The following is a 21,075-nucleotide window of genomic DNA, read 5'->3' as shown; positions in this document are numbered from 1 at the left end:
TCATTCCCCATTTCCCCCACCCTGTGTCCCCAATCTGAGGCGACTGCACTAATCTACTATCTGTTTCTATGAACTTGCCTGTTCTGTGAAAACATTTCATTACTTCATATAATGGAATCATCTAAGGTCGCTTGTGACTGGCCCATGCTTGTACTTCATTCCTTTTTATTACTGAATAATATTCTGCATTTTGTTTATCCATTTGACAAACAAATAGGGATTTCACTTTTTGGCTACATGTAGTAGGAATAAGGCTGCATTCAAGTTCAAGTTTTAGTGTGGGCATGTGTTTTTATTTCTCTTAGGAAATGAACTCCTGAGTACTCTTAGGAGTGGAATTGTTGAGTCATATGATAAATCTATGTTTAACCTTTTGGGGAATTGTCACACTGTTTTCTAGAGCGGCGGTGTTATTTTACGCTCCTACTAGGAGTATTACGAAGGTTCTCATTTGCCAGTGTCCTCACCGACACATCTTGATGTTTTTCTGTTTTATTGTATCTATTCCAGTGGATATAAAATGGTATCTCATTGTGGCTTGGATGTGCATTTTTCTAATGACTAATGATGTTAAGCATCTTTTCATGGGCTTTTTGACCATTTGTCTGTCTTTGGAAAAATAAATATTTTGAATATTTTATTCAAAGCCTTTTCCCATTTTTAAATTTGCTTATTTGTCTCTTTTGGAAGCCTTCTTTATATGCAGTAGAACCTCTACCATTGACCACCTCCCTGTGTTGACCACCTCCAAGCTGACCTAATGTTCTAAGCACAGGAGCCTCGTTCCTTATGCTGACCACCTCCGTATGCTAACGAGTTCGTGCAGACCCTCGGTGGCCAGCTCATAGAGCCTCTACTCTATTCTGTATCCAAGTTCTTTGTCAGATATGTGATTTGCAAGTATTTCCTCTCATTCTGTGGTTTTTCTTCTTACTTTCTTGATAGTATCCTTTGCAGCATAATAATTTTCAGTTTTGATGAAGTGTAATTTATTTATTTTTCTTCTTTTACCACTTACGGTCTTCTTGCCCTGATTTTATACAACTAGGATACAGAGGGTCTGGGAGAATAGTCATCTTGCCAAAAAAGAAGTACCCCAAATACACTGTGGGGCGGGATTGTTCAAACATCTCCATTCTTTGCTGCCATGTCATGTTTTCAACATTGTGATTTTACTGGAAGCTCAGAAAAGAATGATGGTCTGGTTGAGACAGTCTTTGAAACAGATTTTTTTTTTTTTTGCTCTAATGCTATATAGTTTTCCTCTCTTTTTTTTATTTTCTATATTCCCTTTCCTTCATGAATTCTTTGGTCAATATATAATAAGGTAACTAGTAATGGAAGTGAGAATTAGTAACATTCTTAAATTTCAGGCCGTGAAAGGAATACAGGAATACAGGAAGGTGAAGGAATACATTTTATAAAACATGGATTGTCGTCATGTTTGTGAAGTGATAGAGACTCTTTTATAAACTGCTGATAGTGGCAGGGTACATTGGTGTGAGTCTTTTGCACAGTGATTTGGCAGTGGAAAGATGGTGTGATGAAGGACCCAAGCACAGCAGCGTGTGAGTGCTCACAGCATTCCCAGTAGGAGTCCCCAGAGTGGCTGCCTGGATGGGGAAGAAAGGCACAGGTCAAGGTGAGCTCGGCTGTAGTTGCTAAAATACCAACTCATTACTTTACAGACACATCTGAGGAGCTCTTATCATTCTGCAAAACTAGAATTCTGTAATCCTCTGTGCCCATCTTTTAATGAGTTCTTCAAAAACATTAATACTTAGAGAGTGATATAAATTTAGGCTGGAATAGGGAAGAGAGCTTTGTTTGGGGCATAACTTTGAACACATCTGGGAAGAAAGTGTTGGGATCAGCATTTACGGTATTAGCTGGTTTTGCCAAGGAAGCCCTGAATCAGAACAGCACCCTCGTATTCAGGACGGTGGCTTTGTTTGTTGGTTCAGCATCCACAGGGGGACCTGACCATGTCTGCACTGACACTCAGGCATTAGAGTTTCAGTGCCTTTCTGTCACTGTTTTAAAGTGTCTGTTGCTGTTTTGAAGGGGATGCCTTGGTGCAGCTGACTCACTGCTTCTCAGCTTTGAGTGACTAGCCACTAGCTGTGATTGCTTCGGAGTTTCTCCATAGATACAGCACATACCACACCATTCTGTCCTGCCAGTGTGAGGACTTTGTCCAATGGATGCAAAACACTTTTTATGTGCTCGTGAAGAAGTCAGATCAGGTGTCAGAAGCTTTTGCCTAGAAGAGCAGATCTCCTACCTCTGGTGATTCTGGTGCGTACTGACAGTAGAGGTCTGCCTCTCCTGCCATCTCTTCTGCATTTGGCTCTGCTGGGCCCATCACCATGAAAGCTTCCTTTCATCCCTGTCTGAAGAAATCCTATTTGACCAGGAATATCTCAGTTCAGATACCATGAAACCTTTCCTAAAGCACCAAATCATGTGCCCTAGAATATTTTTGTATCTTTAGTATAGCACGTACCTTAGCTTTACCCAGGCCAGGGAGACTCTGCCCGAGTCTCCCTTTGACATGGACTAGGAGCTGGTTGAAAGCAGAGAATAATGCTTTCATTTATCTTTGCTGTTCTTTCCATCACCATTGCCACCTCAGAGATTGAAATGTTTGTGGCACATGTTGAATGCCTAAAATTTTGTTGATTTTGGGAGCCATTTCACTTTTAAGAAATAGAAGGTATTTGCTAGACATATATGGAAGCAAATGATATATATTTTTAAATTCCAAATTCTGTGCCAATGATTATTTTGGCAAATTTCCAGAGGTTTCACATACTTTTGAAATGAGATTAGCATTCTCTTTATCATGGTCTCTCATGGTCTTCCAAATGTTTGACTATGCACTTGAAGCATTGCCCCCCCCCACCCACAGTGCAGGGACAAGGACTCCAAAGAAAGTGTCATCGTACTTCATTGGATGGATGTCACTGTTGACGTCTTTTAGGAATAGTTTCCCTGAAGATATGCATTGGAAAAAGTTGACTTGGAAAATGAAAAGTTGGGGAATATGGCAAATTGCATCATCATTCAAAAATATTTGCTACTCTTTTATGGGAGAAACATCCCCATTTGGATGACGGAAGGGATGAGATTTGCTCTGGCCAATGAAACGCGAGGTGGAAATGTGTGTAGCACTTTTCTAGTACAATCTCCACTAGTGCTGTAGACAGAGAGAGTTAAGTGGAGATACAGCCAAGAAACAGAAAATCTGTTATGAAGTACTACTGAGGTTCAGATTTTGTTACTGCAGCCTATGCCAGCTTGGGCTGACTACTACCGAACTGTTCCAAGCATAGTGATACAGTGAAATTCATCTGAAACAAAGAGAAGAAATGATAAGTGACAAGAAAGGTCTGAGATTGCCACGAACTCACAAACTAAGAGCCAACATTGAAGTGAATTCAATAAAGACATTGAAATTGGCATGGGATTTCAAACTAAATTTCAGTAAAGTCCAGGTCTGATGACTCATGAGGCCAAGGCAGGAGGATCCATTGAGTTTAGGAGTTTGAGACTAGCCTAAGCAAGAGTGAGACCCATCTCTACCAAAAATAGAAAATAATTAGCTGCGTATTGTGGCGCACACCTGTAGTTCCAGCTACTTGGGAGGTTGAGGCAGGAAGATCACTTGAACCCAGGAGTTTGAGGTTGGTTGTGAACTAAGCTGACACCACAGCACTCTACTTAGGGTGACAGAGTGAGATTGTATCTCCAAAAATTAAAAAAGATTTAATAAAGACAGTGAATATTATGTGTGTTAGAGTCAACTAAAGAGTTACACAAACAAAATAAATTTTGCTGTTCTCATTCATTGAGCAAACAGATTTATTTATTCACAATGTATGGTGGTTTTAACATTTACGTAGGCATTCCAGTATGTTAAAAATGCATCACTTCCCAGACTCTGCCTTGGGGACTGTGCAACTTACTAAAGAGGATCTTACCTTGCTAAATATAATAATTATATTTTTAATGAGAAATAAAATAATTTAAGAAGGTAATCACCACTATTTGGAGGGAGGAAGAAGATATGATTCATGAAAGATGGGGCATTTGACCAAGAACTTGAGGTATAGGTAAGGAAAGACATGTCTGAGAACCGTGGGTGTAAACCAGCAAAGGCAGGGAAGATGGAGAATTATTTTGAGGTAGTGAAAACGTTTAACTTTTAACTAGAAAACGTTAGGCTTAATGCAGAGATATGGTGGAAAACAAAACTGAATTTGATTTGGGAAAACATGGAGAAACTAAACTCCCTGGATGAGTATTTTGATGTCTGTGGGAAACAGTGAGCCCCCAAAGATTTTAAGTATGGCAGGACAGTGCTTATCGGTAGTGATGTGATTCCAGAATGAGGAATCAGAGAGCCCTGCGAGCACAGGCGCTGGGAGAGGGCAAGGCCCGTGAAGAGGGTCTGACTCACCTCACTGGCACATCAGGTCAATGGTCCAGATTTACGTGGAGTGGAATCTAAAACAACAGAGCTGTGTTACATCTGTGTGAAGAGAAATCTTACTTTACTTTATTGACGGTGCTGGGAGAAAAATCAGTTAGGTGTTATCTCATGTTAAACACTGAGATAATTACCAACCCTCAAATTAGGCTTGTGCAGAGATCTTTGTTAGGGATTATCAAAAGCTGTTTATAAAACAGATGATGTCGTCATGTCTGCAAGGTGATACAGACTCTTTTATGAACTCCTGATAGTGGCAGGGTACACTGGTGTGATTCTTTTGCAAAGTAATTTGACGATACATATCAAAAGCTTTAAACCTTGGCCTACTCCTTTTTCAGCGTATTCAGCTTATGTCTAAATATAGCAAAGATATTCTCAAAACTGCTATTTATAGTTTTATAAAAATGGAAAGCATCTAAGTCTACAACACTCAGGAATTTACATTTATAAATTACAGAGTCCATTTGTGTACACTTGATGGAAAATTAGGAAGAACTAAAATTTATATTTACAAATAATTTGCAACAGCTATGAGAATTTTTATACTGTGGTGATTAGATAAAATATGCATTTGATCAGAACCATGTAAACTGTGTGCACACACATACACACACACAAGCCGAGGGAAATCTCCCAGATTGTCAGTCTGAAGTGTGGGATTTGTTTTCTATTTTATATAATCCTGGTTGAAATTGTGATTGATACAGAAGTCAGAGACCTGGAGATAAAATCATCCATCTCCTATGCAGTGGTAACAATCATGGGGGTGAATCAGGCTGCTAAAGAAAAGAATATAGGGGGTGGCACCTGTGGCTCAAAGGAGTAGGGTGCTGGCCCCATATACTGGAGGTAGCAGGTTCAAAAAGGATAGGGACCAATGTCTGGAAAGTATGGATATTTGGGGTGGGAGGAGGACAGGAGCCTGTCAGGCCTGGGTAGGAGGAGGTCAGGAAAGGCCTCAGGAGGAGAGAGCTCCAACCATGGGGGTGGCAGGGTAGAGTCCAGAGAGGTGACTAGAGAAGGCTGCTGGGTTTCCGCTGGTTGGCCTTCGGCTAGCCTTGTCAGAATGCAGAGGCCAAGGAGCTGAGAGGATTCAAACTGATGAAGCAGACTGTTGACGTGGACAGGAAGAAATGAAGGTCATGATTGCCTTGCTCTGAGAAAAACAAAATAAATCAGAAACAGCTAATTTAACAGTCCGTGTGGCATCATCAACGGGCTGGCTTCTCACTCTGCAGTGGTGGTGGTGGGGTTCCAAAGTGTGCTAAGGAGAGCAGTCACATCGAGGATTACCGTGGGATGAGCATGCAGGAGAACAGACCCCAACAGGGGCTTCTGCGAGGCTCTCCTTTGTGTCTTTTCCAAGGCTGGAGCAAAGCAGCTGAGCGTGCGCCTTGCTTTCCCTTGGACGAGACTTGCTCCTCTGCCCTCTGGTTCTTAATTAAGGTGCCCTGAGCTACTGTGGTTGGTCCAGGGACAATGCTGCCAGCACCCATATTCAAGGTCATGCTGGATGGGTTAAGAGGATGTCTGCTAAAGGCTTTTTGCCCAGTAAAGCCTCGAGCCAAATAGCCCCTGTCTACAGTGAAGAAGATGCCAAGTAACTGGATGGAGAAGCCACACGATTGCTGAACGTCAGAGGGAAGTTCTCAGTCCCATCAGTCTAACCTCTGGGCCCTCTTCCTTCACCATCACAGACAGCTACATAGAAGAATCATTGCGTCTACTGTCTTGTAAAGAACATGGATTAGAAAAACAGAAAGAAAGCTAGCTAAGCAAGCACGGTTATTCATAATAATTACGAAGAAAGATCCCTCAGAGCCTTTCAGATGTTGCTGTGCTCTTTGTCACAGTAAGGGGCTGTGGCCATATTTGGAGGGCTTTCATCGCAGCAGTTCCCCAGTTCCCCTTCCCATCCCTCCTGGACAATCTGGTCTCGTGCCACATGTTTTGAAATGCTCACAATGCTTTTTGTATTTATCCATAAAGGCTGCACTGTGACAAATACACATCATTTCTAAATAAAGAAGAAATTGGTATTATTCTGTATTCCAAGCTAAAAAATTCCCCCCAGTTTTCCCAGGGTTAGTTCTCAGCTGAGTTTTTAGCCTGAGAAGAGTAGTAACCTTATCATTATCTTATCAAAAGATGAAAAATAGCCTCTGCCCCCAACTCTTTGGCCCGTAGAAGTAGACTGCAGGGTTGTGGTCCCCACCTCTGTTCTTGGGCTTGTCAGTGCGTGCGGTTGACCCTGCACACCAGGGCAGCCTCTGTGTCCTTAGCGCCTTCTCTCCAGCATAATCCTTGTCTGTTCACCGCAGGTGCCTATCCTCGACTCTCGCTGAGCTTCCGGTTGAAGAGAAACATTGGTTACTTCATTCTTCAGACTTACATGCCCTCCATACTGATAACTATCCTCTCCTGGGTGTCCTTCTGGATCAATTATGATGCATCTGCTGCTAGAGTTGCCCTTGGTATGTGCTCTTTTTAAGTGATATTTGAAATGTAAAGTAACCGTATCATTACAGTATTAAGAGAGTTCAGAGGCTGTAGTTCAACTACAATTTTTTGACATCATGGCACAAGCGTTGTTGCCCATATAGTCACTTTTTGTCTTGAGACACTAATTTCACGCACGATTCTCTTGATATGTTAATTTAATAAGGCTCAAATGTGAATTTTCATGCCCATGAAAGGGAAAATATGCTTGCAGAATATTTGCATAATAAAACTATTTTTGACACCAATTTTAAAGCAAGGATTAACATCTCCTGTTCAAAATTATTCCGTGGCTCAGAAAGAAGACTTGATTAATTGTGCATTCTTCTTTTTTAAGTCAAAAAAGTAGTCAAATATTACAGCGTATAATTAGAATTCCACAATTTAACGAGCATTAAAATATGCAATTAGATTCTGAGTGATTCTCGAAAACTCTAGTGATCTTTCTGACCATTAGCTACTTGATGAGTGAATTATTAAGTCAAGGTACAATATATATATTATGGGTTCCAATATTATTTTTAATATTTTCATTATGAAGGGAAGGCTTATACTTTATAAAACATTATTCTCTACTTAGCTAATTATTATGAAACAACACAGAAAAAATAATAATTTAAAGACATTTATGTAAATACAGAGCTTATGAGCAATCTCCAGTCCATCCCTTCTTTGGTCCAGGTTGGATTTAATTCCTGAAAGTGAAATTCTAAATGGCTCTTAACACAGTTACTGGGAGAGGAACTTACAGAAAAACAAGAGTTCAAGGTTCCGGTTGTTGCCTCTTTTCTTCCTCTCTCTGTTTACCAACGTTTCACAGGATTTTAAGTTGATTAACTTTTTTTTTTCTTTTTGAATGTGGGTACATATGTATATGTAGGTGATAGGTTTGTGTCTTACACAATTGTGTTCAAGAATAGATTTTCTTCCAGGAAATAACACATAACTATGACTTGAGACAATCAGATAAATTACTCCTCCGGGTGAATAAAAAAGTAGTCAAGTAAAAGTGAATCAAAAAACCAAAAGTGCTATATTAATTGTTACGGTTTTCTAATAAGTATAGTAAGAAAAATTTTCTTAAAAATAATCTCAAGGATTTCTGTACAGTCTGCATCAATCTTTTTGTGGGTTTTACATTTTTTTAATATGACTGGATTTCTCATTGTTAAACTATTTTCTGACTTAGAAAATTCAAAGATACAATGAATTTCTAGGGACAGGTCAAAATTTTGCCGAGCCCTTAGCTTATACAATTTCAGGTGCTCTTTTTAAAGAAAAGTGACGTAAAATATACAAACACAGAGCTGCTGGGACCACTCTCTGAGGCTGACAGAGGCCTGTGCAAATGGAGACCCAAAGTTGAAACTTCACAGGGCTCACCTACCCCGCTCATGAATTTGCTATTATCGTGATAATTAGAAAACATAGTATGGAAGAACGGTGATTATTTGCCAGCACATTGGGGGTGGGGGGGGGCTGAAAATGTAAATAACTGAATTTCCCAGCTAGTACAAATCCTATCCCTCTTTAATTGTAAAGTAGTGTCTTCCACCACATTGAACAGTGGGTTATATTCCACCCGACCTCATTAAGGGATGTGAAAAGTAGATTCTACTTTTTTGTAACGAGGTGGCATTATTGTTACAACCTAAATCATGCATCTGTGCCTTAGCTGGGTAAAGGCATGGTCTGGCCGGGTGGCTAACCTCCCACTGGACAATGTCAGGATCTCATTGATGGTTGGGCTCTGGAAAGCAGAAGAGAGTGGGTTTCATCAGAGTCAGGGTGACTCTGAAGCCAAGGGGTCTAGAAGGAAGCTAAGATTTAGGGCCACGAGGTCTAGTCAGACAAGAGTCTCAGAATGTGCTCCCTGCACTCTCATGCCCTCACTCCCCCTGCACACTCATGCCCTCTGTCCCCCTAAACACTCATGCTCCCTGTCCCCCTGCACACTCATGCCCTCTGTCCTTCCTGCACACTCATGCCCTATCTCCACCCTGCACACTCATGCCCTCTGTCCCCCTGCACACTCATGCCCTCTCTCCCCTGCACACTCATGCCCTCTGTCCTCCCTGTACACTCATGCCCTCTCTCCCCTGCACACTCATGCCCTCTGTCCCCCCTGCAATCTCATTCCCTCTGTCCCCCTGCACACTTATGCCCTTTCTCCCCCTGCACACTCATGCCCTCTCTCCCCCTGCACACTCATGCCCTCTCTCCACCCTGCACACTCATGCCCTATATCCCCTGCACACTCATGCCCTCTGTCCTCCCTGCACACTCATGCCCTCTGTCCTCCCTGCACACTCATGCCCTCTCTCCCCCTGCACACTCATGCCTTCTCTCCCCCTGCACACTCATGCCTTCTCTTCCCCTGCACACTCATGCCCTCTCCCCCTGCACACTCATGCCCTCTCTCCCCCTGCACACTCATGCCCTCTATCCACCCTGCACACTCATGCCCTCTGTCCTCCCTGCACACTCATGCCCTCTCTCCCCTGGACACTCATGCCCTCTGTCCCCCCTGCACACTCATGCCCTCTCCCCCTGCACACTCATACCCTATATCCCCTGCACACTCATGCCCTCTGTCCTCCCTGCACACTCATGCCCTCTCTCCCCCTGCACACTCATGCCTTCTCTCCCCCTGCACACTCATGCCCTCTCCCGCTGCACACTCATGCCCTCTCTCCCCCTGAACACTCATGTCCTCTGTCCTCCCTGCACACTCATGCCTTCTCTCCCCCTGCACACTCATGCCTTCTCTTCCCCTGCACACTCATGCCCTCTCCCCCTGCACACTCATGCCCTCTCTCCCCCTGCACACTCATGCCCTCTGTCTCTCCTGCCAATATAAGGTGTGTCTCTGTGTCTGCGTTCACAGGTCTTGGTAAACAGCAGTCAGTTAACCCCAGTTGGCTAAGGAAAAGTATGTCACAGAGTTTGACACATCTCCCTCCTCCTCCTCAAAAGAACATGATCTTGAGGGCTGAAGCGTATCAGATACCAAGCGGCACGTTCTCCGTAGGTTGAAGTTGTGGTCATGTATTCCACAGAAGACCCACGCAGAGTGGGCAATGTCGCTGCTCCCATTTTAAAAGAGCAGGAAAAGAGCCACATCTCTGTTATTGGGATGCAGAAGTTGCATGACCAGTGGGCATCAAGGGAAAGATTCCAGTACAGTCAGTCTCACTCCTGGGAGCTGCTCCCCTGACCACCCCAGATAATCCAGAAGGTGTCAGTAGACACAGCACAAAGAATCATGTGGTCTGTGACCTCGTAGAAACCATGAACCAATGAGGGAGTGAGCAAGCTGGGCGAGCGCTGTTTCTAATGAATTATTTTGACTGAGGGATCCCTCAGAACCTTAAAGATGCTGCTTTGTTCTTTGACTCAAGAGGAAATGCCTATGTGTGGAGGGCTTTCATTAGAGAAGCCTCCCTCCAGGCTCTCCTGAGACTCTTGTCTCATATAACACCTTGCGAAGTGCTCAGAGCACCCTTGGCCTTCATCCTAAAGGTCTGTGCTGGGATAGACACATCGTTTCTAGATGGTTGCTCAGCGAAGACCCTGTGGGGTGCTCTGGCTTGGATGCTGGGCCAGGTGGGACCCAGACTCCACCAGGGGAGGGCTTCTCCTGCTCTGCTGGCTCCCTGACAGCTGCTAGTTGCCTGGTATGTCTCAGAATTTTGCTTCTGCTGCCCCGGGTATGACCCCCAGAAATCTTGAACTGTTGACTGTCAGCAGCCCGAGACTTCAAAGAAGGTTTTAACTGAGCATCTTCCTCAGAGCCCTGCTGATTAAGTTTCTTTTATCCAAAATGCTTGGGGCAGAAGTATTTCCAATTTCAGATTCTTTTTAAATTTTGGAATATTTGGGTATTTTTATTTGTTCATTGGGACCGAATCTCACTCTGCCACCCTGGGTTGAGTGCCATGGCCTCGTTAGTTCATAGCAACCTCAAGTGATACTCTTGCCTCAGCGTCCCTCCCGACTAGCTGGTACTACAGGTGCCTACCACAACTCGTGGCTAATTTTTCCATTTTTAGTAGAGACAGGGTCTTGCTCTTGCTCAGGCTGGTCTCAAGCTTGTGAGTTCAAGGCATGCTGGATTTATACATACAGGTTGAGCATCTATAATCTGAAGTATGAGATGCTCCAATGAATATTTTCTTTGTCAGCATGATGTCGGCACTTAAAAGTTTCAGATTTTGGAGTATTTTAGATTTTGGATTTTCAGATTAGGGATGCTCAGCCTCTACTAGTATTGGTACATCAGAAAGTGAAAATGTTACTGATGTAATAATGTAGGCCAGATTATTTTGACCATAAGGAGGTAAGATAAAATGTTTTTGTATTAAATGGTGCAAAGAAAGTATATTTTTATTTCATTGTCAACTTTATGACAGTTTTTCAAATACAATATTTCATTCACATAATGTCCAGGAAAAATAAATTGAGTTTAATGACTTGTGGACAGACAACCGGCCTGGTGAAGGTACCAAGAGCATGAATGGCACGCAGCTGTCTCTGTGCTACAGTTGGGTGGGTGACATCCCTTTAGAGGCCAGGAAAACTAGAGGTTATTGAAGAATTATTTTTCTGTAACAATGATAATACGTGAGTATTTGTTGTCAGTGTTAATAATGCCAGGTGCCACTTACTGGCACATCACCAATGTTTTTTAGGCATTGCCTTTAGACTTCCCAACACCTCCAGGCAATGGCTGTGAGCCCATCAAGGCAGAGCTGCACTTGGGGCCTGGCCTGTGTGGCTCTACCATCCAGGGTGTGGGCCGGCACCACATGACACCAATAACAGAAGGAATTAGTAAATTCACAGGCCCTCGTGCAAGACCAGACTAGGAAGATGGGGGCTCTCACAGCCAGCTCTCACCATTAAGGGACTCTGAGCCTGTGTCCAGGGTCTTGCCTGATTCCCTTTGAGTGCCTGTGAGATGTGTGGCTGCCCCTGCCTCTGCGTGCTTGCAGCCCACTTCCTGGGACACCACCTGAGGCCTGTGTTACACATGTCCATTCAAAATAGCTGGCTGGACAGATAAAAAAATTCCCCAACAAAGCATTCAGGTGATAAAAAGGGTGTGGGGGAAGCATTGCAACTTTTTTGGAATAATGGTGAAGATGCCTACTTTTGTAGCATTTAAGCGGTGTTTTCACGTTGATTTGTAAACCACACTTATCCTGATGCCATTTTCAAATTCAAAAATTCCCCAGATGCACATGAATGTGATGTTCAGGAGAACCTTAAAATATTCTGACCTCCTAGATTGTCACATGTTCTATCAGCACCCGTGGTTTGCAGGATCTGAGCCCACCAGCTCCCCTCTCTGCCCTCAGCAGCAGTTCAGAAGTCAGTGCAGGGAGATGAAGCACCGTACCGTCTGGCCCTGGGGAGCTCTGCAGGGCTGAGGTCCTCTCTGTGGGCCACAGAATGGGAGGATACTTCCTCCAAGGCTGAGAATCCAGACAGGATCAGACAAGGGTGCTGAACAAACGCGAGCAGCCTGGGCTGTGTCCCAGAGCTGCATCCCGGCAGTGCTGGCTTCTTGGGCTTGTACCATCTCCTTGGATTACTGGAGATGAAGGACTAGGGTTAGGCTCTCTGCTTTGAAAGTCTCCTTTTCAAGGGCAGGCCTGCTGTCGCAGTGCAGAGGAGGGTGCCCCCTGTAGTGTCCGGAAAGACACAACTGAGCACCACTCAGTGGCATCAGTTGTGTGAGTAGAAAAGAGCTGACCCCGTGAGGCTGCATTGCTGCTTTGAGTCTTCTTAATATTTCAGAAGTGCAGCAGGCCAGCTGCAGAGTTGCTGTCCTGCCAACCTGTGAGCCACGGTCTGTGTTTCTCCTGCAAGTGTGGCTTAATTCAACACACTCTGCTAGTGTCACTAAGCGACGTGGGCCCTGGTCACTGTAGCTTCAAACGATTCAGTACAGAATCTTTGTAGAATAAGAACTGTCAACTGCCAGGGGAGGGAGAATTGAGAAACACAGCCCTTTCATGGCTTTGTTTATTTATTGATGAAACTTTATCTTTTTTTAAATTTCAGATGAATACGAGGGTACAGATGATTATATTACATTGTCTGTGTTAGTTAGGTCGAGTACAGGTTGCAGTTGAGCTCCTCACCCAGGGGGTGTGCCACGTACCCTTACCTTGTGCCTGTCGGGTGAGAGCACACCAGGGTTCCCTGCCCCGTCCCTCCCACGTGAATTTAAGTGTATTTTTCTCTTGTGTGGGTGTCCTTACATGGCTTTAGACTAAATCATGTTCCACTGGGTGAAAGTGAGATCATTCACACAACACTATGTAAAGAATTCAATCTAGTAACATTAAAAAAAAAAAGCATTTGGTCAGTTGCCCCAGAGTATGGGATTCTTTGTAATGAGTAAAATCATTAACCCTTGACTTGAGCAAACATTTCTTAAGCAGCTTTATATGGAGGTGTACACTGTTTCTTAGTTGAGGAAAATTGATGTATAAAGTCATTTGCCCTAGGAGCTTCATCAACTATTCTTTTGTCTTCGAGTCCAGGACTGGAGCAAGTTATTAATAATTTTAAAAATCATTGTCTCATCTCTGCTGCTTCCATGAGCCTCGTGCTGGCTCCTTGATGGGCGGTCTCCCTCCAGCTCTAGCTTGCAGCCTTGTCCCTCACTGCAGCCTCCGCTGCTGCCCCCAAAGCATTCCTTTTCCTGGAGGAATTTCATCCAGACTCTTAGTGCTTCGTGTGAAATTCTGGGTGTGTTTTCATTTCTCCCAGTGTTCATAAAGAGCACATTCTTCCTTTCTGTCCTGCACATCTGTTCACCCACTCTGACAATTCCATCCTCTGTGTTAGCGAGGTGCAGCGGGAAGGATGGCCTTGTGTCCTCATGGCCCTGCTTCCTGGCCTGGGTGTGACACACCGCTTGCTCAGTAATAGTCAACCTGTCGACTCCGACTACTTCAGGCTGTTTGAGAAAATATAAAAGGAAGGTGAAAAAAGCAGAGTGGTGTGGTGGAGCTGCCACCTCTCACCACTGCGTTTCTTCCCCAGGGATCACGACCGTGCTGACGATGACCACCATCAACACCCACCTCCGGGAGACCCTGCCCAAGATCCCCTATGTCAAAGCCATCGACATGTACCTAATGGGCTGCTTCGTCTTTGTTTTCCTGGCCCTTCTGGAGTACGCCTTTGTCAACTACATCTTCTTTGGAAGAGGCCCTCAAAGGCAGAAGAAGCTTGCAGAAAAGACAGCCAAGGCCAAGAATGACCGTTCGAAGAGTGGGAGCGACCGGGTAGGTTCCTGCTGCTGCCCCCGCCAGGCGCCCGCAGCTTCCCGGCTCCTTCACTCCTTTGCTTCACCGTTGCGTGGGAGTCGTGTGGGCTCATTGATCGTGATCTAAAATATTTCCTAGTGTGGGTCACTGGGCTTCATCTAAAACCAAGGTCAGTACAGATGCTGGGAAGCCAAAATCTCATATCCTTTCCTGTAAGGAGACTAGAGGGCTGTGGATCCTGGAATGAGTGAAACTGGTGTGTGGGGCCTGGACTTGACACACCAAGCTTTTTTCCAAAACGTTTTGGTATTCCTTTAGTTGTTGAGATACCGATTTGATGATCTGGCATGCTGTCATTCATTGCGCTGGAGTGGGCAGACCCCTCTGATGTCCACCCTCCCACTGGTCCCAGGCCCTGGGGAAAAGGAAGATGTGCCAGGAAGCAGGAGGCAGAGGCAGCAGATCTGGCCTTGTCCTGGCTCCGGCCAGCGTGTTCTGCCAAACGCCAGGGCCGGGCAGACTGGAGTACTGGCCAGGCCGTGAGCTGTGGGGTCCTGGAGTGTGCACGCCCCACGCCACCCTGGCTCAGCGAGCAGGGCCAGCAGTTCCCTCCAAAAGTCACTTCACCTTTAGCTGTCATCTCAGCCCATCTTTAACAGAAGCAACACATTACTGTGATTACAAATAATGTACTTTTTATTTAATAATTAAATTATAATTTATTTAAGTCATACATTCAAAAATCATATTTTAAAAAAACTTTATTTCTGGTTACAACTCTTGTTATAACATTTAAATGCTAGCAAATTCCAACACTTTTAGAAAGCCATTGATTAAATTTGGTTCCATTTAAAAAAAACTTAATGAATTATTTGCCATTAACAATAAAATCTCATTTATAAGTTAAAGACAATCATTTTTATTTTAATGTACTTTAATAGTCTGAGTGATAAAACTTCCAAAATACTTAAATAATTCTTTTAGTCCTATAAAATTAAACTGATAAGTATAGAAAACTAATTCTCTTAAATGTTTAATAGTGTATTTCAACTTGAGACTTTTACTTAAAAGCATAAAACTAGAACAATTATTTCTACAAACAGTATTTAAAGGAAAGCACATTATAGTTTCAACACATTTTTGTAAATGTATCGTTCCATCTTTTATGCCCTCCCTTGAATCCTCAAAAAATGTATTTCTACCTGTTGATGTTGTGGGTTTGTTCCTCCACTCTGGGTTTACTTTTTAAGAAAATTCTTCTTGTTAGACTTACTTCCCAAACCTATGGAACGTCCCTCGCCCTTTCTGGTTCCCTCAGTACCATCGCAGGTCCACACCTTCCAGGGGGAGCCAGTGCCTCCTTCCAATACTGCCTGTGCCCAGAGGCCCAGGGTAGGTCCACAGATGTCCATGAATGGATGCAAGCATGCTAAAGTGAATGTAAATGGCTTCCTTCCTTTCAGCAAAACATAAATAGAGTTGGTCAGAAAAGCCCAGGATCTATGAATAAACCAGGCTTTCCATGGGCAAAATTATCTTGAATTTCTTACTGGGAAATAGACTTAGTACCATACTGTTATGTTTCTAAATAGGTCTGCATCCTACTAGGGATACATAGGCTGCTTCGGTCATGCTGTTTCCAAGGAAACTATAATTCATTACATCATTATTGTTCCCAGCACAGAGCACACTCACACATGTATCCATATGACGCTGTCTTCCCAAATTCCCTCTTACTAAATGCTCTATAAATTTACTTCCATTCTTCTAAATGACACTAGTTAGAATGGTCAAATTGTTGTGTTATAAAAATACCTTTTTGAGTGTGAAGCTTAAAATTCAAAACAAAGACAAATTAAAAAAAAAAAAAAAACCTTTAACAGCCACAGAGAAAATTAGCAGAATGTAGAAAGAACGTATGGTGGAGCCTTGGTAAGTTGACCACCCAAGGCACTGTAACAAACTGGCTGGCGTGTCGTGGTGTCAGCATGAGGGGCCAGGCCTGCTGCACTGAGACGCACACGCAGAGCATGTCTGCTCTGTGAAAATTAGGCCAGCTTGCCGTGCTCAGTGTCGGGACCTGATCAGCTGTGGGGGTTCTGCTCTGTTATAATGCAGCTGCAGAAGAAATGTTCATTTGATTCTTAAGTCCATTGTTATTGTTTTTTCTAAAAATTTGTTTCTCTGCTTTCTCAACAATTTTGGTAAAGCCTTGACATGTTCATAGTTTTAAGAATCTGTAACGTACGTAGATCAGTTCTTAAGGATTGAAGTCAATACACAAATGCATGTATTCTAATTTTAAATGCATATTTGATACTTTTAAGGATAAGCGCAAGAATAGGTTTCTGACTGCATCTGACAATGTAGTGATAAGTTGTTTTTTTTTTTTTTTTTTGCAGTTTTTGGCTGGGGCCGGGTTTGAACCCACCACCTCTGGTATATGGGGCCAGCGCCCTACTCCTTTGAGCCACAGGTGCTGCCCTGTAGTGATAATCTAAATAGAAATGAACTTCCAAAAAGTTTATGTCAAACGATATATGAGAAATCAATCAAATTTTATGCAAAACAGAAGTGGCACTACAGTCCAGAAGCTCTGCTCTTTAATTTTCAGTGATAATACTGGCGTCATTTGTCAGCATGGAGAACAGCCCACAGGTTCCGCCCACTGACAGCCGCTGGCTGGGCACAGGGACTTGGCTTGTCATTGTCTTCCTGAAACCAGTCTCTGTAGGGCTTGTTGGGAGAGACAGTGCCCCAGGGACACTGTAGGCAGCTCATGGCTATGACTTTATTTACCCTAATGTAAAACCATGAATAGACTTTACTTACACTCAGCAGTTATGTGATAATTTAACTTAGCAGTTGATTCATGAATGCTCAAAATGTTCACTGTTCGTGTGGTGTCTCCTCAGACTGGCAGTACCGTGTAAACTGTGACCTTAGTTTATCTGTGCATACCATCTACTTGTTCCTGGGCTGTTTCTGCACTCAGAGTTTGTCTCTTGTTGTGGTGCGTGTTATGGTTACAAGCCTTGTGGTATTTTGCAAGTGGGCCAATTGCATTTGGATTTTGTGAGGTGGCAAAAAGTCATAATTCTTGGCAAAAAATCAGAGCTGCAGACTCAACCTCATTCTAACAAAAGAGCAAGATTTCACAGCTCACATGACAAATCCTTTCCCATTCTCCTAAAACTATTTTACTTAACTAGAAGCTAGAAGGTAAGTAGAAAATGAGATAGCAATTGCGTGTCAATCTGGTGACGTATTTTGAGGGAAAAACAAACAAAAATCTCTCTGTGATAAATTCAGAATGAGATGGTTTTACTCTTTGAATGTTTGTATCTGTCAAGGTTATAGAGCAGGAGGAAAAACTACATTGAAATCAATGATTCTAACTATAGAAGATATGAGATGAACCCTTCAAAATAAGCAGTATTCATGAAATGATTTAAAAATTGCAAGTCATCTGTCATTCCATAAAGGGCATTTCAGCCTTGTATTCTTCCCCATCATCATGTCTTTCTATTTTGAGACTTAAATTCTAGATAATAAAAAAAGATTAGCATCTCTTTTGAAAATATTTGCTTAAAATATTTGCTTTCTAAGATTTAACAGATTTTAATAACCTTTTATTTCTTTCCCCCTAAATCTGCTTATACGTTTGATGTAAATTTTCTACACATTGCTTTGTGTTTAAATGAAACCATGTGAATGTAAAACTATAAGCAATAGCCAAACTATTCAAGCCGCCTCTTTGCCTCTGTCTAATGTGCACACCGTGGCTCAGACAGGGTAAATGCTCACGGGACATGTGTCCAGTCATGAGTGGTATTCATCCCACCTGACCGGTACGTTTTTCAGCTTTCCTCCTGGAAAGAGAACAGGCTCCTAAGTGTCATCTTTTTGAAACCAGGTGAAACTGAGACAGAATCATCATGATAAATGGGTGGCAAAATATTCCTTTCCTTTAAGAAAAGATATTTCTTTACTTGGTAATTCATTCCACAAAGTTATGAATTCTGATCTCCTAGATTTTGATAAAGAGATTTTTCCCCCCTTTTATTTCTTTTCTTTTTATTTTCTTTCTTTCTTTCTTTTTTTTTTTTTTTTTTTTAAGACAGAATTTCACTTTGATGCCCCAGGTAGTGGGCAGTAGCATCATCAGAGCTCACTGCAACCAGAGACTTCTCCCAGGCTCAAGCAGTCATGTCTCAGCCTCCTGAATAGCTGAAACTATAGGCGCATGCCACCATGGCTGGCTAATTTTTCTATTTTTTGTAGAGGTGGGGTCTCACTATGCTGCTCAGGCTGATCTCGAACTGCTGGCCTCCCACCTCACCTCCGAAAAATGCTAGGATTATAGGTGTGAGCCACCAAGCCTGGCAGGATGAGTTTTTTATATGTTATTCTTAATAACTAAAAAAGAGGTGCTATCTAAAAATGTTTTAAAGGGCAATATGCAATATTTAAAAATGCTTTTGCTCGGGCAGCACCTGTGGCTCAAGGAGTAGGATGCTGGCCCCATATACTGGAGGTGGTGGGTTCAAACCCGGCCCCAGCCAAAAACTACAAAAAAAAAAAAATGCATTTGCTCATTAAGCTGTCACCTATCAGATCCTCTGACGGAGAGGGCCTTCCTCTGTGGGGCCTGTACCTAGCTGGTGTACAGTTAAGAAGAATCTCAGATAACCCCAGATTTTCCAGGTACGGCTCTCGTGAGGCATCTTGCCGACTGAAGTGGATGACTGGAGCTGTTTCCATCTCAGTTTGTACTCTAAAACATTACAAGGGTTATTTCTAGAGCTAAATAATGTTTCCTATTTTTTCCTACCTTCAGGAAGATAATTTCAGTTTTCTGAGATACTAATTCATATGTAATAAATCACTTATTATTTATTGAAAAGAATACATTTTACATAATTATAAAAAAAAAAAACCAAAAACCCTAACAAGCATCTACCACAACATTTAGTATTTTTGGACTCAACTTCAGATCAATAGTTTTAAACATACCAGACTAACATTGGGGTAAATCTGTTTAAAATGTTGGGTATTTAGGCTGGGTGCAGTGGCTCGTGCCTGTAATCCCAGCACTCTGGGAGGCCAAGGTGATGGACTGCTTGTTAGGAGTTGGCGACCAACCTGAGCGAGACCCCATCTCGACTAAAAATAGAAATATTAGCCAGGTGTTGTGGCAGGCACTTGTCCCAGCTACTCTGGAGGTGGAAACAGGAGGGTCACTGAAAGCCAGGAGTCTAAGGTTGCTGGGAGCTGTGATGGCTCCACGGCACTCTGCCCAGGGCAAAAGAGTGAGACTCTGTTTCAAAAAAAAAAGATTTGGACATCTAAATAAAATCTAATTGAGTTTATTTGCAAAATGACCTCAATTTATTAAATTTCTGTAAGTAGTAACTGAGCATGTTTTCTCTCTTGATGAGAAGCCAGCCCGGGCCATGCTATGGCCTGGTCACCCTTTCCAGCCACACCTGAATTCACCTGTGAGTGTGTCTGCCCACATCCTCTTGGTACCGTGATAGACTAGGGCTCCCAAACAACCAGATGCTTCCTTGATCCTGAAGACACAAAAGTAGACTTCATTGGAAGGGCTTTACTGCTGATCATTCCAGGGAAAGATTTAAAAAACGAAGAGACAGAGAACAGAAGTTCAGAAGGTCTAACATCCCAGGGACTTTTTAAGATTCAACACTATTGGAATTTTCCTTCCATTGTATGAAAAAAAAAAAAAATGCTAATGTTTTCCTGCTGACCATCCCTCTTTCTCCACTTTGCTCCCATAAAATAATCTGGTGAAAGGCTTCCTCCCAGTACAGGTAGCAATGTTATCTTGGTCCATCGCCAGCCTCCAAGCACCCACGCCTGCCTGGCTTCTAGCCTAAGGAGTCTGTTCCATGCAGGGCAGTCCCCACTGTGACAGTCTCTACTCTGTAGTCATCCACGGGCAGCATGAGCTTAGCAGCATCGGGCCCCATCCGGCTGCCAGCCTGCCTGCTGCAGGGTGGCGTTCCTGCTGGGACCACAGTGAGGGGCAGGGGTCCACAGCCCAGGGGGCATCCCAGTGCTGTGTAGTTCCCACATCCTTCCCGACTCCTAACCATAGACACTCAGGATCTGCCCAGCAGTGGCCAGGAGTGGCCAGGAGGCTTAGAGGGGGTGCAGTTATGCTCAAGCCTTTGGCCTTTCTCTTCCAGACAGCCCTAAAGGACACAGAAACTCAGCAGTGTAATCTCTAGAGTCCCTCTCTTCATTCTCACCTCTCAAATTCACCTCTTTATCCAGCAGCTTGAGCTGTGCTTCAGAAATCTGTCATTTTTCTACCTCGAAATCACTTCCACTTCTGTAACCTAAATGGTCAAGTTGAAATTCTTTCAAGAATCTAGGAGCACTTAACTTGGGTGCATAAATATTCAGAACTGAAATGTCTTCTTAATTGTATTTTCCCCTTGACAATATGAAGTGACCATCTTTGTATTTTTTGACTTTAGTTGCTTTAAATCCATAGGTATCTGAAAATAAGATTGCAACGCCTCTTTTCTTCTGAATTCCATTTGCCTAAAAAATTATCTTCCAACCCTTAACTCTGAGTTTTAATTTGTCTTTTGAGGCTAGGTGTATTTCCTGCAAACAGCAAATGAATGGCTTGTGTTTTTTAATCCAATCAGCCAATCTGTGCCTCTTCAGTGGGGAATTCAAGCCATTAACATTTATTGAGATAATTGATAAGTATGGTAGCGTTCTATTCATCTTATTTTGTGGAAGTCCATTGCTTAGTTT

The 21,075-nt window shown here is 43.1% G+C and overlaps 1 protein-coding gene across 2 annotated transcripts in view; it reads left to right on the top strand.

Annotated features, from left to right (window-relative positions):
- GABRB3 (gamma-aminobutyric acid type A receptor subunit beta3) overlaps window positions 1-21,075 on the top strand; it is a 282,305-nt gene that overhangs the window by 251,938 nt on the left and 9,292 nt on the right. For both annotated transcript variants that reach the window (XM_053582017.1, XM_053582016.1), the window contains exons 7-8: window positions 6,817-6,969; window positions 14,054-14,298. In XM_053582017.1, coding sequence (XP_053437992.1) covers window positions 6,817-6,969; window positions 14,054-14,298 — 398 coding nt within the window. The remainder of the gene's footprint in view (window positions 1-6,816; window positions 6,970-14,053; window positions 14,299-21,075) is intronic.

This window comes from Nycticebus coucang, chromosome 2 (assembly GCF_027406575.1).
Source record: "Nycticebus coucang isolate mNycCou1 chromosome 2, mNycCou1.pri, whole genome shotgun sequence".
Classification (NCBI taxonomy): domain Eukaryota; kingdom Metazoa; phylum Chordata; class Mammalia; order Primates; family Lorisidae; genus Nycticebus; species Nycticebus coucang.
The sequence above is the reverse complement of the archived record's forward strand: the minus strand, read 5'-3'. Positions and strand labels throughout refer to the sequence as shown.